The sequence below is a fragment of the Pelophylax lessonae genome (assembly GCF_965119305.1).
Source record: "Pelophylax lessonae genome assembly, chromosome: 4".
Lineage (NCBI taxonomy): Eukaryota > Metazoa > Chordata > Amphibia > Anura > Ranidae > Pelophylax > Pelophylax lessonae.
In genome coordinates this window covers 273672971-273691143 of record NC_138771.1, presented here as the reverse complement: position 1 = coordinate 273691143, position 18173 = coordinate 273672971, and the positions used below count along the sequence as shown (strand labels likewise).

Genomic DNA, 18173 nt, shown 5'->3' with positions numbered 1-18173 from the left:
ACATACTGTAGCCAGTCCGTGGGAGCCAGAATTATTGTTGGTTGGTAGGTGATCAAATAATTATTTTACTGACTGAACTGCAACTCAATTTATAACATTTGCATCATGGGTTTTTTTCTGGATTTTTAGTTGATATTCTGTCTCTATCATTAAAAATACACCCATGATAAAAATTATAGACCCTTCATTTCTTTGTAAGTGGGCAAACTTACAAAATCTGCAGGGGATCAAATAATTTTTTCCCCCCACAGTACCACATCCACAGGCATTCCTCTATCAAAATTACAACTTATGTTCTCAGGTTGTTAACAGGTTAGTCTGGCAAGAACGATCTTTCATAAATCCATGCTGGGTATTACGGACAGTACCTTTTATTAGCAAATTCTTGGATATGGTCTCTTAGCATCCCCTCCAATAGCTTACATACTACTGATGTTTGGGTTGTCTGGTCTGTAGTTTCCAGGTATACTGTATATCTTGGCCCTTTATTGAATACTGGTACCACGTTAGCTTTTCACCAATCAGCTGATACCATTTCAGTCTTTAAACTGTCTGGCTAAAACATGGCTAAGTTCTTTAAGGACTCTCGGGTAGAAGCCATCTGGTTCAAGTAATTTAGTCACATTAAGTTTATCAATTCTTTAATTCTTTTTTGAACACTGGTTTGTGTAAACCATAAGGGTACATTCCATGTTGCGTTACTAACTATATACCGTAGTCTTGTACATCATAGTCCTCCTGTTTCTTTGTAAAAACTGAGGAGAAGAATGTGTTAACAGTTGCCTTTTCCTTGACAATTGTAACTCACTTCCCCTAATTATCCTTTGTGGGGCTATATATGTTCTGAACTCACCTTTTTACTATTAAAATAAAATATTTAATACATTTTTTGGGGATGGTTTTTACTCTCCTGCACTATGCGTCTCTTGTGGTCTATTTTAGCTGCCTTGATCACGCTCTTACATTTCCTACTGCATGGTTTGTATTGTTGAAATACCAACGGGGACCTCTTGGCCTTTCTTTTTTTTTCTCAAAATGTTCCAACAAAAAAGAAACAAAAAAAAAACAGTGCACTTCATGGCATGCAAGTGTACCTAGGCACCCCTCTGTCTATATCCTCAGGAGAAAGAGATTATGATATGGTAATGTCATTACTGTACTGCTTGCTGGAGGGGAATCTGCACAGCATCCATTTCACTGCTTCTGCTTTCTTTTGCTTAGCTTTGTGAACTTCTCTTGCCGCACACTGAATATTTCCCCCACCAGCTATCAGATTACACATCATCAGGGAGGCAGATCTGACAGGAGGAAGAGAAGCCCTATTTCTCTACAGAGATGACCATCCCCACACAGAAACAGTGCAGAACAAGGCATAGTAAGTCAGTAATAAAAGGAAAAAAAAAAAAAAAAAAGACAACCCTCTGTTACAAATAGAATAACCTTTAAGTACAGCAACATGCACTTACCATTCAGGGGGCACCATGCTTGCATCCAAATTCCAATAAGTATATTTTCCATTCATCTCAGATGTGTACTCTACCCATCGGTGACGTGCTGCAAAAATGGACAAGCCATGGTTTAGCATCATGAAGATATATATATATATTTATTTTAAGGTTTGTTTTTTTCTATGGGCACATCTTATATGGGTATGTGCAATTGGGTAGTTGTAGCTGCTGGGTTTACTGTATTATTATTTCTCTAAACAGTCGGGGGAAAGCTGCAGGTCTCTGGTTCCAAACACACAGCTCCAATGTGTGCCCCTCTCCGTGTTGGGCACCAGGTAAACAAAGGTCTAAGTTGGTCCCAGTGCTGGCTGCGCTGCTGTAGTTTAAATTTAAGCAAAAACAGCCTCCTCAAATGTCAGCCACATCCCAGTGGCGGGGTACACAAGTAAATTGCATTAGAAGCTGCCAATCAAAGCTCCCTGCTCCTTGTTGCAGGCAGAGTTGGCCTTCCACTGGCAGGGCCAAAACTACAATATCTATTAGACTGTAAGTACACTGCAGATACCCTAGGACTTGATTCTAATGATTCCCCAAATAGCACCTTTGTTTATTTTAACTATATGGAACCAGTGAAGATACCTATTATCTATCTGAAAGCTTTTTCTAAGTGGTGATATTACCAAGACAATACCAACACAGATACGTCACTGTGTGATGGTGAATTTTTGTAAAGTTTGTGTGAAGTGCAAATACACAGATATAATGCACAGTTTTTATCTGTAAATATGACGGACTAGAAATAGAAATGTGCATATGTTTGGGTGCCGTCATTACTTTGTAAGCCTCTTTGCAAAAATAACATCTTCCAAATGTTCTAGTAGCCAGCTAGCAGTCATTTTGATCTCGATTTAGGCTATTGTTAACCATTCCTGTAAAATGCTTTTAGTTCAGAAATATTCTTCAAGTGGTTGTAAAAGCAGAAGGTTTTTACCTGTATGCATTCTGCATGCAGCAGCCCCCCCCCCCCCCCCTATTGTTATCGGAGCCCAATCCAGTGATGTGCACAAGAGCAGAGTGTCTCTCCTCCCTCTCACTTCTCACTGGCTTAGATACAGTAGTGGGAGCAATTGGCCAGTGGGGCAGGGGCCGAGCCATGCTGTGTGTGTCTTATGGAAACACAGGGCCGACTCTGGAGTGAGCATGTGTTTGCTGTGGGGGCATACGGCTGGGTGAGGGTCCAAGAGCGCCGGCAAGGGACCTGAGAAGAGGAGGATTGGGGCTGCCCTGTGCAAAACTATTGCACAGAGCAGGTAAGTAAAACATGTTTGTTCTTTTAAAGAAAAAAAAATCAGAATGTTTAGTATCACTTTAAGTTGTCTGACTTGTGCTGCATGTTTAAAATTTATCAACACATTTTTCATAAAGGATCTTTAGGTTCTGTAAATAAATGAAAAGTTTAATTAAAATTTGTAGAAATGTTTAGGTTTTTTATGCAGTGGTTGTGGTAATTTTCCTTAACTTCCTGTGTGGTCAGAGGGACACAGGGATGGGGACACAGCAACATGGGGTGAATTTCTTCCTAGAGATGCATGCAACAATTAAAAAAAAGAAAAAAAAAATTCAGCCAAGGACCACAAAAATGGACAAAAAGTTGAGAAAAGAGCAAAAAACAGACTGATATGCCTGATTTAGACTTGGTGTGTTGCTCCAACAGTGTATTTAAAATACCTACCAAATTTCGGTGGCTTAGTGGTCAGCACTTCTTCCTTGCAGCACTAGTGTTCTCAGTGCGAATTCTAGCCAGGACACTATCTGTATGGAGTTTGCACATTCTCCCTGTGCTTGCGTGAGCTTCCTTTGGGTACCCTCTTTTCCTCCCAAACTCCAAAGACATGCTGGTAGGTTCATCGACTCTTGTATAAATTGGCCCGTGTATGTGTACGTATGGAAGACAGGGACCTTAGATTGTAAAGCTCTTTGGGGGCAGACGCTTGTGTGAATTTACATTATATACTGTATGTAAAGTGCTCCGTAAATTGTTACAACTATATAAATAAAAATATTTTCTGATACTTACCACTGTCATACAGCTTATGGGGCTCATACACACCACTGGCTATTACAAACCGTTAAATACAGATAACCGCACGTCAAAGCTGAGAAAATATGTTGCTTTAAAGGGATACTGTCATGAGAAAGGTAAAGGGGGCTGCCATTGCTGCCCTTTTTTTCCTAAAATTTTTTTTTTCATTTTTTGGGGTTTTAACAAGTTATGGACTTTATGGGTTTTAACACGTTATGGACAAACAGATGACAAACGTTGTATACTTTACATCTTGAGAACAATGTCTGGCAATGCCAAGAGATGCAATCGAATAATCAGTGACAGGGTCAATATGAGCACCCTTGACATTACAGACTATTAAGTGCCCCAAGCCATGTCATCTAAATGAAAAGTACTACAATATGGACAATAAATTTAGAACAGTAATAACGAAAAGTACCAGATCTATATGAACAGACATACAAAAAAAAGGGAAATAAATGCCATGTGCTAGGAAACAGTGGAAGTGGTCATGTGATCTAATACGAACGTCCGCGTTAAAAGGGACAGTGTGGGTAAAGTAATCTATGATCAATAACCTTAGTTATTTGAGAATGGTAATGGTGCTACGAAAAGCCTTAAAGTGATACTAAAGTCTTGTTTTCTTCTTTTTTTAAAATAACAAACATTTCATACTTACCTGTAAAGTGGTTTTGCTCAAAGCTGCCCAGATCTTCCCCTTCTCGGGTCCCTCTTCGGTGCCCCTGGCCCCTCCGTCCACCCGAGTGCCCCCACATCTTAGGAGGGCTGCTGCACACAGAAGGTTTTTTTTATCTTATTGCATAGAATGCATTAAGATAAAAAACCTTCTGCCTTTAGAACCACTTTAATACTCCCACTACATACATCTCAAGTTTCTGTTGCTGGCTCTCTTTTGAACATAATAATTGCCTGTCTGACTTCAGTACTTTTAAAGTGATACTAAAGTCTTGGGTTTTTTTGTTTAAAAATAACAAACACGTCCTACTTACCTGCTTTGTGCAGTTGGTTTTGCACAGAGCAGCCCAGATCCTCCTCTTCTCGGGTCTTTGGCCGGTGCTCCTGGCCCCTCCCTCCTGCCGAGTACCCCCACAGCAAGCAGCTATAAAGTCACCTTAGCCAAGCTGCTGCTCTATGTGTGCATTCAGACACGGAGCCGAAGTAGCAGCAAAATTTTCAGTCTAGGGAGAAGATGGTGTTAAATGCACAAGCACATTTAAATGGAAGTGACTAACAAATGAAAACTGAGCTCCAGCGAATACTTTTCATGCAGTCACAGCTACAGTGTTTCCCTTTGGAACAGAGGTTTAATATAAATGAATAAATGCTGATCTTTTTAAGCACCCAGTCAGCCTTCCAACTGCCATTTTTCCTAGTCTAGCTGGATCAACAGATGAAAATAAAGGGTAAAAAAAATGAAAATGACTTAGAACCCCCCCTATATATTTTTTTTAGCAAAGACTCTGGAGAATAAAATGGCAGTCGTTACAATATTTTTTGCCACGTGGTATTTGCGCAGTGGTCTTTCAAACGCAATTTTTTGGGGAAAAATACATTTCACTGCATTTAAAAAAGCTAAACAGTAAAGTTAGCCCATTTATTTCTATAATGTGAAAGATAATGTTACACCGAGTAAATAGATACCCAACATGTCATGCTTCAAAATTGCGACAAACAATTTGGTACTTAATCTCCATAGGCGACGCTTTAAAAACTTCTACAGGATACGATGTTAAGAGTTACAGAGGAGGTCTAGAGCTAGAATTATTGCTCTCGCTATAACGATCACGTTGATATCTCACATGTGTGATTTTAACACCATTTACATATGTGGGCACGACTGGGGTATGCGTTCGCTTCTGCGCACGAGCTCAGAGGGACGGGGCGCTTCACAATTTTTTTTCTTATTTTACATTTTATTTTTAAACTGTCCCTTTAAAAAAAATTTTTTGATCACTTTTCTTCCTATTACAAGGAATGCAAACATCCCTTGTAAACAGGTCCTCTTTAATGTGAGATTTGGGGTCAAAGAGACCTCAGGTCTCACATCAACACTAAAAAGCAAAAAAAAAAAAAGTCATTTTTTTTCATCATGGAAAAAAAAAACAAAAAGTGGGCCCTTTAGGGCCGTAGGGAGGAAGCGACATATGACGTCGCTCCGGTCCTCCAAAGTCATAGAGCTGGCCCTCACTCGACTTCCTGGCTAGAAGGGGAGAGGATCAGATCGTTTTCCCCACTACCGACGGCTCCGGTAAGCAGGGAAAATGACCAGGAAGCGGCAGGAGGCGGGGAACCTCTCCTGCCGCCCATAAAAGTGATCCTGGGGCGAATCTGCCACTGGGACCACTTTTATGAGAAAGAGGACCGCCCGCCCAGTAAAAAAATACTGGGGTTATGGCAGCTATCTGCTGCCATAACCCCAGTATTTAACATCAAAGTAGCAACGTATAACTGCGGCAGGCAGTCTAGAAGAAGTGGTTAAAAAAAAAAACACTGAAGTCAATCATCAGCATGACAGCCAAAGATTTAACATTCTCAAAACAGAGGTGAATGGCAACCCATACAGAGAGCAGCATGAATCGGGTTTTGTTATTTTATAAACTGTCTTTCCCTCATAATGAAAGTGGTATCCAAATATTAACCTGTGACTGGCACAAACCCTTTTTAGGTCCAACAGGCCCAATTCTGCACTCCTTTCTGCCCAGTACACAACTAGGGAACTAAAAATATTAGAGGCAGATGCGCTGATTTGCCCTATTTCCTACCTAAAAGACACAGCTAAGGAACTTAAAGTGCGAGAGAAAAAAGGTGTTGACTGGCCTTACTACTTCCTGCCTATTGTTACAGCTTAGTGATGGGAAATGTGAGAGGCAGAACCATTGAGTGGGTGCTCAGGCAACCAATAAGTGCCTCCACATTTGCAGTCACTAAGCCTCGACATCAGACAAGAAGTAGCAGGGAATCAGGGGCCTACGGGATCTTGAGGCTTCTCTTCAAATCACAAACAAGTACAAAGGTGCTACGGTTTACTTTTTCACAGCTTAGGAAGCATCAGGGGTGGGGCTGCAGGTGGAACTAATTTTAGTCTCTCAACATCAATCAAAAGTTAATTCAGTAAAGATCAGTTCACATATATGCAGTGTGGCACATTGCATGTCATTGGCACAGGAATCTCATGCGATGTCAGTGTGGTGCGATTTGAGCCATTCATCTGTATTCATCTCCGCACTAAAAACAGATTGCATGGGTGTTCACACCTATGTGATCAAATGCTGTCAATCGCACTGCGTTTTGGGGTGTCAACTTTAACATTGACACCTGCTACGGTTCATATGAACACTGCAATTTCAATGCAGCGCGGGAAACGCATAAGATTCGCTGCGTTTCCCGTACCGCATATATGTGAACTGAGCATAAATGTAAAACAGCTAGTGATTAAAGCTTATACACGCAGAAGAAAATATTAGAGAATAATCTTACCAAAAAAATTACGTTTGTCTTCATAATATTTATTGCCATACTTGTCCACACCAACAAGTGCACCTGTTTTCAGTTCAGCAGACCTGCAAATATTTAGAAAATAAAATAAAATTAGCAAATTAAGTATACAGTATCAGGCATAAAGCAAAAGTTTGCAGACCTCATCCCATTAAACCAAGAAATAATGATTATGGGGATCCCTATTACCTTTTTTTTTAGGGAGTTCTCCAGATTATTTCTCTGGAAACCACATGACCCTTTGACTTGAGAGTGTGTGCAGATCAGGACTGCTGTGAGCCCACACCGGGCATGATAACTTGCCCCAGGGGACGTGTTTATGGTGGCCTGAGTTTTACAGTAAGTGGGTTGAATGATGCTGGATATTTAACCCCAAAAGATTAGTAAGGACTTTCTTCTTTTGGGAATAGTGCCAGAGAGGGGTTTAACTCAGCCATAGCTTAAAAAAAAAAAAAAAAAAAAAAAAATTTAAACAGTCCCAAGTGTTTTTTTTTTTTAATAAATTAAATTGTGGGCTTTGAAGGCACATTCACAGGCTCTGATTTAGGTCCAGGTTAACACTTATGCGAGGGCGGGAAGGCTGCAAATCCGCAGCCTGTTCCCGCATCGCACACGCACCCTCGGCAGTTCACACTGCCATATGCGATACGCTGGGGGTGTCAATGTAATCTTAACGACACCCCCAGTTTGATCGCATATCGCAGTGCGATCTTGCAGTTCACACAGGATCGGATCGCACAAGTGTGAACCGCTGTGCGATCCGATCCTGATGCGGCTTCCAAAAAGGGTCCCTGTGCGTGTTTGGTGCGGCTGCGGTGCGAATTTAGCCATACAAACTGTATGGCTAAACTCGCACCGCACAGCCGATCGCATTTAAGGTTGGAGCAGTGCGCTCCGACATTACATGCGAACCCCGCACAAGTGTGAACCGGGGCTCAAGGTATGTTTTGCTGGATGTTGAGGGGGGTCAGTGAAACACACTGTTTACATTTTTTTGGAACTTTAGTCAGAAAATTACGTCCTGCTAGATCACTTCATGCTGGCCCCTTTTGCAGAAATAGCTATGGTAAAACATAAAAAAAACACCTATGCTGTTTAACCACTTACTACCCGCCCACAGTCAAATGACGGCAGAGCGGTGTAGCTATTATCCTGGGATGCCATCATATGACGGCGCACCAAAACAGCCTCTCTCCTGGGGGTGCGCGGAGCAGCGATTGTGACCGCACCGTGTTGCTTGGACACGGCCCGATCTCGGTAAAGAGTCAATGACATGACACTTTACCCATGTGATCGGCTGTGTCCAATCACAGCCGGTCACACGCAAATGAGGAAGTGCTGTTATTCGGCTCTCCTCGCCTCACACTGTCAGTGTGTGAGGCGAGGAGAGCCGATCAGCGGCTCCTCATCACAGGGAAGACAAATACAAGTAATCAGGGCACTGATCATCAGTGCTCCGATTACACAAAATGTAAATAAAGTGCTAGTTACTGCCCAGCATCAGTGCCCATAGTGCTGCCAATCAGTGCCTGCTCATCTAGGCACTGATGGGCACTGACTGGCAGCACTATGGGCACTGATTGTGGGCATTGATGGTGCTGCCCATCAGTGCCACCTGTCCGTGCCCATCAGTGCCACCTGTCCATGCCCATCAGTGCAGCCTATCAGTGCCCATCAGTGAAGTAGAAAAATGTATTTATTTTCAAAATTTACTGTCTTTTTTCTTTTTTTTTGTAAGAAATAAAAAACCCAGAGGTGATTAAATACCACCAAAAGAAAGCTCTATTTGTGTGAAAAAAAATGATAAAATTTCATATGGGTACAGTGTAGCATGACCGCGCAATTGTCATTCAAAGTGTGAGAGCGCTGAAAGCTGAAAATTGGCCTGGGCAGGAAGGAGGTGAAAGTGCACAGTAGGCAAGTGGTTAAAATCCAGTAATACACAGTCTCACCCTGCTCTGCAGATGTTCAGTTGCTCTCTATTTTTTGGCACTGTGCTGAAAATGTACAGGTTGATCTGCTGAAAGCCTAAAGATTTACTGCTGCTCAAGGTCTCTGAGCTTCAGCAAAATGGCAGCCTCCAGCAAGAAGAAACAGGAACAATGCTGGAGCTGACAGCACAGACTCATTTTGGTAGCATAATTAATAATGTAGAATGTATGTTCCTTGCTAAAGAACATTATTTCTTATCAAGCTGTCATGGGTAAAGTTGCACTTTAACTTAATTCACAGCGTAGGAAATGACACCCCATTCAAGTCTCTGCACTGCAGCATGTTGCGATGACCTAGAGTGCCATCTGCACCACACCGCACTTTACACTGCTGTTGTAGTGTGAATAAGACACACAGAAAACAATTACTTTACAAGTGCCCTTCCAGTTACTGGTGTTGATCAGGTGCAGAAAAATGCCAGTCACTACACATAGCATGAACAGGTCCTAAAGATTCAGTGCTTTCTACTTTACTATGCTTGATACTTGATGTACATATGCTTTAAAGTGAAGGAATAGTTAAAACATCTTTTTCGTTTGGGACAGTGTAGAGAGGGGGGTTTTTTTTTTCAGAGATGCAACACAAAGTCAGAGATGTGGCTCGAAAAAATACGGAAAAATCCCCTTTAGACAGTTTTGCCTCAACTCTCCTCCTGATGACAACCAAGTTTCTGTCCTTGTAACAATGGTCATGAGAACAAAGAGGGTGAATATAACCAGCAGGGACAAAGATTGCCATGGAAACTGTTGTCGAATTTCATATTATTCATATTCATTTGCATATGTTATTTATATAATATAATTATTATTACTAATTATTAAGATGTTCATATTATTATAGTAGTAGTGGTATTAACATCAATATTATTGATTATTCAATATTAAATAGTTATAGTATACATTACTAAAGACCAATATTATTTCATAATACAGAAAGCTACATCTAAAAGCTAAACTCTAGATGACCTCTCTGCTTCATACTTACCGTATATACTCGAGTATAAGCTGACCCGAATATAAGCCGAGGCCCATAATTTTACCACAAAAAAATGGAAAAAAATTATTGACTCGAGTATAAGTCTAGGATGGGAAATACAGCAGCTACTGGATCACCACGAGACCCAAAACAGGGGCTGCGGACATGGTACAGGAGAATGCAGGGCTGCGGGCATGGTACAGGAGAATGCTGGGCTGCGGGCACGGTACAGGAGAATGCTGGGCTGCGGGCATGGTACAGGAGAATGCTGGGCTGCGGGCACGGTACAGGAGAATGCTGGGCTGCGGGCACGGTACAGGAGAATGCTGGGCTGCGGGCATGGTACAGGAGAATGCAGGGCTGCGGGCAGGGTACAGGAGAATGCAGGGCTGCGGGCACGGTACAGGAGAATGCAGGGCTGCGGGCACGGTACAGGAGAATGCAGGGCTGCGGGCACGGTACAGGAGAATGCAGGGCTGCGGGCACGGTACAGGAGAATGCTGGGCTGCGGGCACGGTACAGGAGAATGCTGGGCTGCGGGCACGGTACAGGAGAATGCTGGGCTGCGGGCACGGTACAGGAGAATGCTGGGCTGCGGGCACGGTACAGGAGAATGCTGGGCTGCGGGCACGGTACAGGAGAATGCTGGGCTGCGGGCACGGTACAGGAGAATGCTGGGCTGCGGGCATGGTACAGGAGAATGCTGGGCTGCGGGCATGGTACAGGAGAATGCTGGGCTGCGGGCATGGTACAGGAGAATGCTGGGCTGCGGGCATGGTACAGGAAAATGCAGGGCTGCGGGCATGGCATAGGAAAATGCAGGGCTGCGGGCATGGCACAGGAAAATGCAGGGCTGCGGGCATGGCACAGGAAAATGCAGGGCTGCGGGCATGGCACAGGAAAAAGTAGGGCTGCGGGCATGGTACAGGAAAATGCAGGGCTGCAGGCATGGTACAGGAAAATGCAGGGCTGCGGGCATGGTACAGGAGAATGCAGGGCTGCGGGCATGGTACAGGAGAATGCAGGGCTGTGGGCATGGTACAGGAGAATGCAGGGCTGTGGGCATGGTAATGGTAGAGGAAAATGCAGGGCTGTGGGCATAGTACAAGAGAATGCGGGGCTGCGGGCATACTACAGGAGATGCAGTGCTGCGGGCATGGTACAGGTGTGTGTGTGAGCGGGCACAATAGATTAACATGAAAATCTGGTGTCATGTGTTGCAGAGCTTTTGAAAACACACCTCAAATCACTAAGGTAAGAATGGGGACTAAGGGCTCGTTTACACTTGCTTCGAATTTGACACACATTAACCACTTGACCACTGGGCACTTTCACCCCTTCCTGCCTAGGCCAAATTTCAGCTTTCAGTGCTGGCACAATTTGAATGACAATTATGCGGTCTTGCAACACTGTACCCAAATTAAATTTTTATCGTTTTTTCCAAACAAATAGAGCTTTCTTTGGTGGTATATAATCACTGCTGGGTTTTTTTAATTTTTACTTAAAAAAAAAAAAAAAAAAAAGGTTTTTCTTAGTTTCTGTCAGTAAATTTTGTAAATAAGTAATTTTTCTCCTTCACTGATGTGCACTGATGGGATGGCACTTATGGGCATTGATTAGGTGGCACCAATATGCCGCACTGATAGGCACTGCTGGGGCTTTACTGTTAATCAGGGCACTGATGATCAGTGTCCTGTTTACCTGTAATCTTCCCTGCGAGGAGATGCTGCTGATTGGCTCTCCTCGCCACACGCACTGTCAGTGTGAGGTGAGGAGAGCCAATAAACGGCACTTCCCCATTTACATCTGACCGGCTGTGATTGGGCAAAGAGCTGCGTCATGAGCTGTTTACCGAGATTGGGGGTCGAACCGTGTCCTAGGAACACAGTGCGGCTGCCGCACTGCGCGACCCAGCGGGCACTCAAGAGCCACCATTCTGGGGCGCCATCATAAGAGGTCGTCCCAGAAAGAGGGCCGCACCACTCCACCATCATTTGACAGTGGGCAGGCAGGAAATGGTTAAGCCCTTATTCACATTGACTGCGGCTTTGAAATTGTGCGACTTCATATGAAATCACACGATTTCAAAGCCGTATGTCAGTGTGACTTGGAAGACATCTGTGCGGCTTCATGCACAGATGTCTATGCAAGACACACCCAAAATCCCCAAAAGTAGTGTAGGATCTGCAAAGTCAGCAGAAACAAGACATACCTGTGCTCAAATCCCAATAGCTTGTACATGTATATAATCTATAAGGTGCTAGTTTGCTTGAAAGGGTGTATAGCAATGTGCAGAGGGTTCATCCATAATTTGTAGTGTTAACCTGTGGTCACATCCTGTTAGCACCTGATATATAATATATAATCTATGTACAAGCTATTGGGATTTGAGCACAGGTATGTCTTGTTTCTGTCGCAATGCACCAATGTAAACAGACTCATAGATTATAAAGGTTACATTTTTTCCCAAATGCTTTCAGTGCACCCTGACCCTACATTGTATGACACATAAAAAAACACAGGTGTGAACTGGCTATTCTTTTGATAGCAGCATATGCTCAAAAATGACACACACCATAATAAACTCCAATAACCTCTGCTCCTGAATAGAGATGAGACTGAATGTCCTCCAAAGTCACCCCTGTCTGAACTTCCACTTTGTGCTATTTCTAGTCCAATCAGCTGTGGGAAAGGGCCTACTGCAGTACATCAGGGCTTGACAAAACCCAGGCGCCAAAACGCTGCACATACCCTGCATGCATGACACCCCCCCCCCCCCCCCCATGTATCCCAGGCTCAGTTTGCCCATCTGCAGGCTTCACTGGTGCCACCGTGTAGAGGGGAGGGGAGGGAGGAGAAATAACTAACGTCTGCTCTCTTCCCTTTCTTGTTGTTGACACTTCCGGGTCCCTGTTGACAGTTTCCCCAGCCATCAAGGCCAGGAAATAATGTAATGCAGTGAGATATGCATTGCATTACAATTGGGGAGACATCCAATGACTTTTAGACCCTGGATATCTCATTAAAGAGAACCTGCCACCAAAACTATTATCACATAGGGGACTTTTTGCCCCCCTTTGTGATGGAAAAGAAACGTTAAAGTGATTGTAAAGTCTTGTTTTTTTTACTATAAAAATAACAAACATGTTATAATTACCTGCTCTGTTGCAATGGTTTTGCAGAGAGCAGCCCAAATCCTCCTCTTCTCGGGTCCCTCTCCGGTGCTCCTGGCCCCTCCTTCCTGTTGAGTGCCCCCACAGCAAGCAGCTTGCTATGGGGGCACCCGAGCAGAGTCACAGCTCCCTGTGTCCATTCAGACACAGAGTCCTGACCCCTCCCTATCCTGATTAGCTAGCTGACTATGCTTGACAGCAGCGGCAGCCAATGGTGGCACTGCTGTCTCTCAGCCAATCAGGAGGGAGAATCTCAGACGGCTGAGACACTCATAGACATCGCTGGACAGAGAGAAACCTCAGGTAAGTATTAGAGGGGGGCTGCTGCACACAGAAGGCTTTTTATCTTAATGTATAGAATGCATTAGGATAATAAACCTTCTGCTTTTACAACTCCTTTAAACTGGAGTTCCACCTAAAACAAAAAAAAAATACATAAAAATACCCTCGGGACAGTCAGGGCTAGTACATTCCACAATGGATAGCCTCTGATCTGTCCCGGTTCCCACTTACCTTTTAGAAGAAATACTTACCTTGAAAACGTATTGTCCAGCGTTGCCATCTCAGGTGTGGGCAGCTGAAGCCAGCGCGATCCTCTTCTGCATCCTCTTCGGTCCCATGATGCACTGCACCGGCCCTGCCGTCACTTCCGGAGCTGCAGCGTCATCCCTGCACAGCTTCTGGGCATGCCCAGAAGCTGTTTAGCAAGGTATGACGGCACCTAAACCGGAACTGACGTCGGGGCCAGTGCAGGCACATTGATTCCTGGGAGCGATGACGTTCAGCTCCCAGGAATCATTGCAAGCCAGGAAGTGACGACTCGCCGTGGCCGCCGAGGGGAGGAAGAGGAAGTAAGGTAAGTATATTTTCTTCTATAACAAGGTAAGTTAAAAAAAAAAAAAAATTGCGATTATCCATTTGTTTTTCAAGTGACCTGGAGCAAGAAGATGGACCGAAGTCAAATTTTAGGGTGGAACTCCACTTTAAAGCGGTAGTATCCCGCTTTTTGACACTTTTACCTACAGGTAAGCCTATAATAAGGCTTACCTGTAGGTACAAATAATATCTCCTAAACCGGCATGGTTTAGGAGATATTTACAGTGCATGCAGCCGCTCTGAAGGTCCGGGGAGACCTTCAATTTATTTGCCGGGAGCTTGCCGGAAAATCACTCCCGCGCGCATGCGCGGGAGTGACGTAATCGCGGCTCCGGCCAATCATCGCGCCGGAGCCGTCTCTTCCGGCCAATCACTGCGCCGGAGCCGCCGAACCCGGAAGAGACGGCGGGGGATCATGGCAGCGCCCGCAGCGATGTCCGGGGGTCCATGTCGGCGCTTCGTTCTAAGGTAAGTTACACATAATGGGCTAGTATGCGATGCATACTAGCTCATTATGCCTTTGTCTTGCAGGTTTTTTTTTTTTTTTTTTTTTAGGGTTTACAACCGCTTTAAGTAAAAAAAAACATTTTCTTTTCCATTGTAAAAAATTTAAGTTACACCATAGCACATAAAATCCACCCCCCCCCCCTTCACATATACGCATGTGCACACATAAATGCACAAAAACGTCCACTGCGATACACTTTACATACGGAATGAGAGTAATAATTCTAGCACCAGATCTCTTTCGTAATGCTAAACTGATGACCTACAGGGGTCTTTTAAAGCGTCACCTATGGAAAATATAGGGTACTGAAGTTTGTTGCTATTTCACGCGCACACAAATTTTAGGATTGACATGTTGGGTATCTATTTACTCAGTGCAACCACGGCTTTTATATTTTACCAAAAATGTAGTAATTTATTGCGTTTTTGTGCACTCTAAAATTAACTTTTAATGTGTTTTTTACTGAAATGTCGTGTTTCCGAGACCTTTGCAGTCATATCACGTGACATAAAAAAAACTTGGAACTACTATTTTATGCTCTTGTCTGCTTTCATGAAATATATGTTTTAGGGTCTTATGTAATCTCCAGTACTAAAATTATTTTTTTTTTTTAAACCTGTGCAAAAAAAACGCAAAACAGCTCTGGCTGTAAAAGGGTTAAAAGGACAGGTTAACCTTTGGGGACATTTTCCATGTTCTAACTGTAAGCTTTATTTAGGAAAAAAAAAAACTGGCTCCTTTTTTAGCTGGTTCCTAGATTCAAAGTCAATTTGCCAAGCCCTGCAGTACACATAAGCAAAGTAGCGGGATGCTGGTAACGCCAGTGCCCTTATATGGACACATGGCGCATATTTAGTCAATGACATCACCAGCATCCCGCCCCTTTGTTTACACATGTTGCAGCATTGCAGGGCAATGAATGACCTGCCCCTTAGCTGATTGGTTTCCAAAACCATGCAAATTTAATGTCTGGATAGAGATGGGGAACCTCTCTACTCCTGAACTGCCCCCAATGAACTCCAAAGAGTGTTCAGAGCTTTATGGTACAGAGAAGCCCAGAAGGAGAGTGCTTGGATCCTTACACAGAGTGGGTCATGTTGGTGTATCTATGACATGTATAACAAATAAACACACCCCCATAAAAGTACCAACAATCATGTCCATATGCACCCCCATCATGCTATTAGTGCACGTGACTGATCAAATGTAAACAGAGGTCAGTCAGTGTCATCTCCCTGCCAAGGTGACAGCAAGGTGGAAGGGAAAGAAAAGGCCGCTGCACCCGTTTACAGGGGAGCCTGACAGGATCATACGAAGAAGAAAAACATCTCCCAGTCTAACCTGAGCAGCTCCCAGAAAGAGCCAAACAGTCCCCGCGCCCGGATCTGCTCAAACCCCCTCCGCAGCACTCGCATATACTCCGCCATCTTTCGTTTGGCTGCGCGAGTCCGGCGCACAAAGCTTCCCCCCGGAAACAGCGGCGACACACACAGTTCCGTCCACACAGTGGCGTCCTGCCTCTGCTGTAACCTGCGGATGTAATTCAGCCTGGTTCAGGCGAGACACTATATGTGCATTAAGAAAAGAAAACCCTTACAAAAAGGGAAAAAAACAATAAACAGCAATATGCAATTAACCACCTGACCTCCAGAAGGTTTTATCCACTTCAAGACCAGGGTATTTTTTGTGTTACTGTAATCACTTGCTTACTGGGCACTTACCCCCCCTTCTGCCCTGGCCAATCTTCAGCGTTGTCACACTTTGAATGACAATTGTGCAACACTGAAAAATGTAACAATGTGCCCATATGAAATTTTTATCATTTTTTTTTTACACAAATAGAGCTTCCTTTTGGTGGTATTTGGTCACCTATGGGTTTTTATTTTTTGCTAAATAAACAAAAAAGCCTGAAAATTTTGAAAACAAAAACATTTTATATAGTTTCTCTTTTTCACTGATGTGCGCTGATGAGGAGGCACTGATAGATGGGTTCTGAGGCTAATATAATGGAACTAAGTGAGTATAATTACCACCTTAAAGCGGAGTTCCGGCCACAAAATCAACATAGTCGATTTTGGGCCATCCGCCTTCTTTTCGTCACCTGAAAAATAAATGGATAGTTACGATTTTTTTTTTTGTTTATTTACCTTGTTATTGAAGAAAAATATACTCACCTTTCTTCCACTTCCTCCCTCTGCGGCCGCGGTCCGAGCCGTCACTTCCTCTTTGCATTGATTCCTGGGAGCTGAACGTCATCGCACCCAGGAATCAATGCGCCTGCACCAGCCCTGCTCATCAGTATCTCACAGAAGTAAGTACACCGCTCTCATTTTTGTAAATATTATTATATCTTTTCATGTGACAACACTGAAGAAATTACACTTTGCTACAATGTAAATTAGTGAGTGTACAGCTTGTATAACAGTGTAAATTTGCTGTCCCCTCAAAATAACTCAACACACAGCCAGGAATGTCTAAACCGCTGGCAACAAAAGTGAGTACACCCCTAAGTGACAATGTCCAAATTGGGCCCAAAATGTAAATATTTTGCGTGGCCACCATTATTTTCCAGCACTGCCTTAACCCTCTTGGGCATGGAGTTCACCAGAGCTTCACAGGTTGCCACTGGAGTCCTCTTCCACGACAATATCACGAAGTTGGTGGATGTTAGAGACATTGTGCTCCTCCACCTTCCGTTTGAGGATGCCCCACAGATGCTCAATAGGGTTTAGGTCTGGGGACATGCTTGGCCAGTTCATCTCCTTTACCCTCAGCTTCTTTAGCATGGCAGTGGTAGTCTTGGAGGTGGGTTTGGAGTCGTTATCATGTTGGAATACTGCCCTGCGGTCAAGTCTCTGAAGGGAGGGGATCATGCTCTGCTTCAGTATGTCACACTACATGTTGGCATTCATGGTTCCCTCAATTAACTGTAGCTCCCCAGTGCTGGCAGCACTCATGGAGCCCCAGACCATGACACTCCCACCACCATGCTTGTCTTTATTATGCATCATCTTTAGAAGAGGCTTCCTTCTGGGACTACAGCCATGCAGACCAATTTGATGCAGTGTGCGGCGTATGGTGTGAGCACTGGCAGGCTGACCCCCCCCCCCCCACCAACCTCTGCAGCAATGCTGGAAGCACTCATATGCCTATTTCTCAAAGCCAACCTTTGGATATGACGCTGAGCACATGCACTCAACTCCTTTGGTCGACCACGGCGAGGCCTGTGAGTGGAACCTGTCCTGTTAAACTGCTGTATGGTCTTGGCCACTGCGCTGCAGCTCAGTTTCAGAGTCTTGCCAATCTTCCTATAGCCTATGCTATCTTTATGTAGTGTAACAATTCTTTTTTTCAGATCCTCAGAGAGTTCTTTGCCATGAGGTGGCATAGTTACATAGTTAGTGAGGTTGAAAAAAGACACAAGTCCATCCAGTTCAACCATGATGCGTGTGTGTTTGCTTTTAACCGTACATTGTGTACCCCTGTATGTTGTGGTCTTTAAGGTGTACATCTAATAGTTTTTTTAAACTATCTATGCTCCCCGCTGATACGACTGCTTGTGGAAGAGAATTCCACATCCTTACCGCTCTTACAGTGAAGAACCCCTTACGCACTTTAAG

At 43.9% G+C, this 18173-nt stretch overlaps 1 protein-coding gene across 1 annotated transcript in view; it reads right to left on the bottom strand.

The window, feature by feature from the left end:
* NDUFA12 (NADH:ubiquinone oxidoreductase subunit A12) overlaps positions 1-16045 on the bottom strand; it is a 59866-nt gene extending 43821 nt beyond the window's left edge. The window contains exons 1-3 of the mRNA XM_082254815.1: positions 15895-16045; positions 7012-7094; positions 1467-1554 (exon numbers count right to left, since the gene is read on the bottom strand). Of these exons, the coding sequence (XP_082110941.1) occupies positions 1467-1554; positions 7012-7094; positions 15895-15980 (257 nt within the window). The 5' untranslated portion in view covers positions 15981-16045. The remainder of the gene's footprint in view (positions 1-1466; positions 1555-7011; positions 7095-15894) is intronic.
* Positions 16046-18173: the final 2128 nt, after the last annotated feature.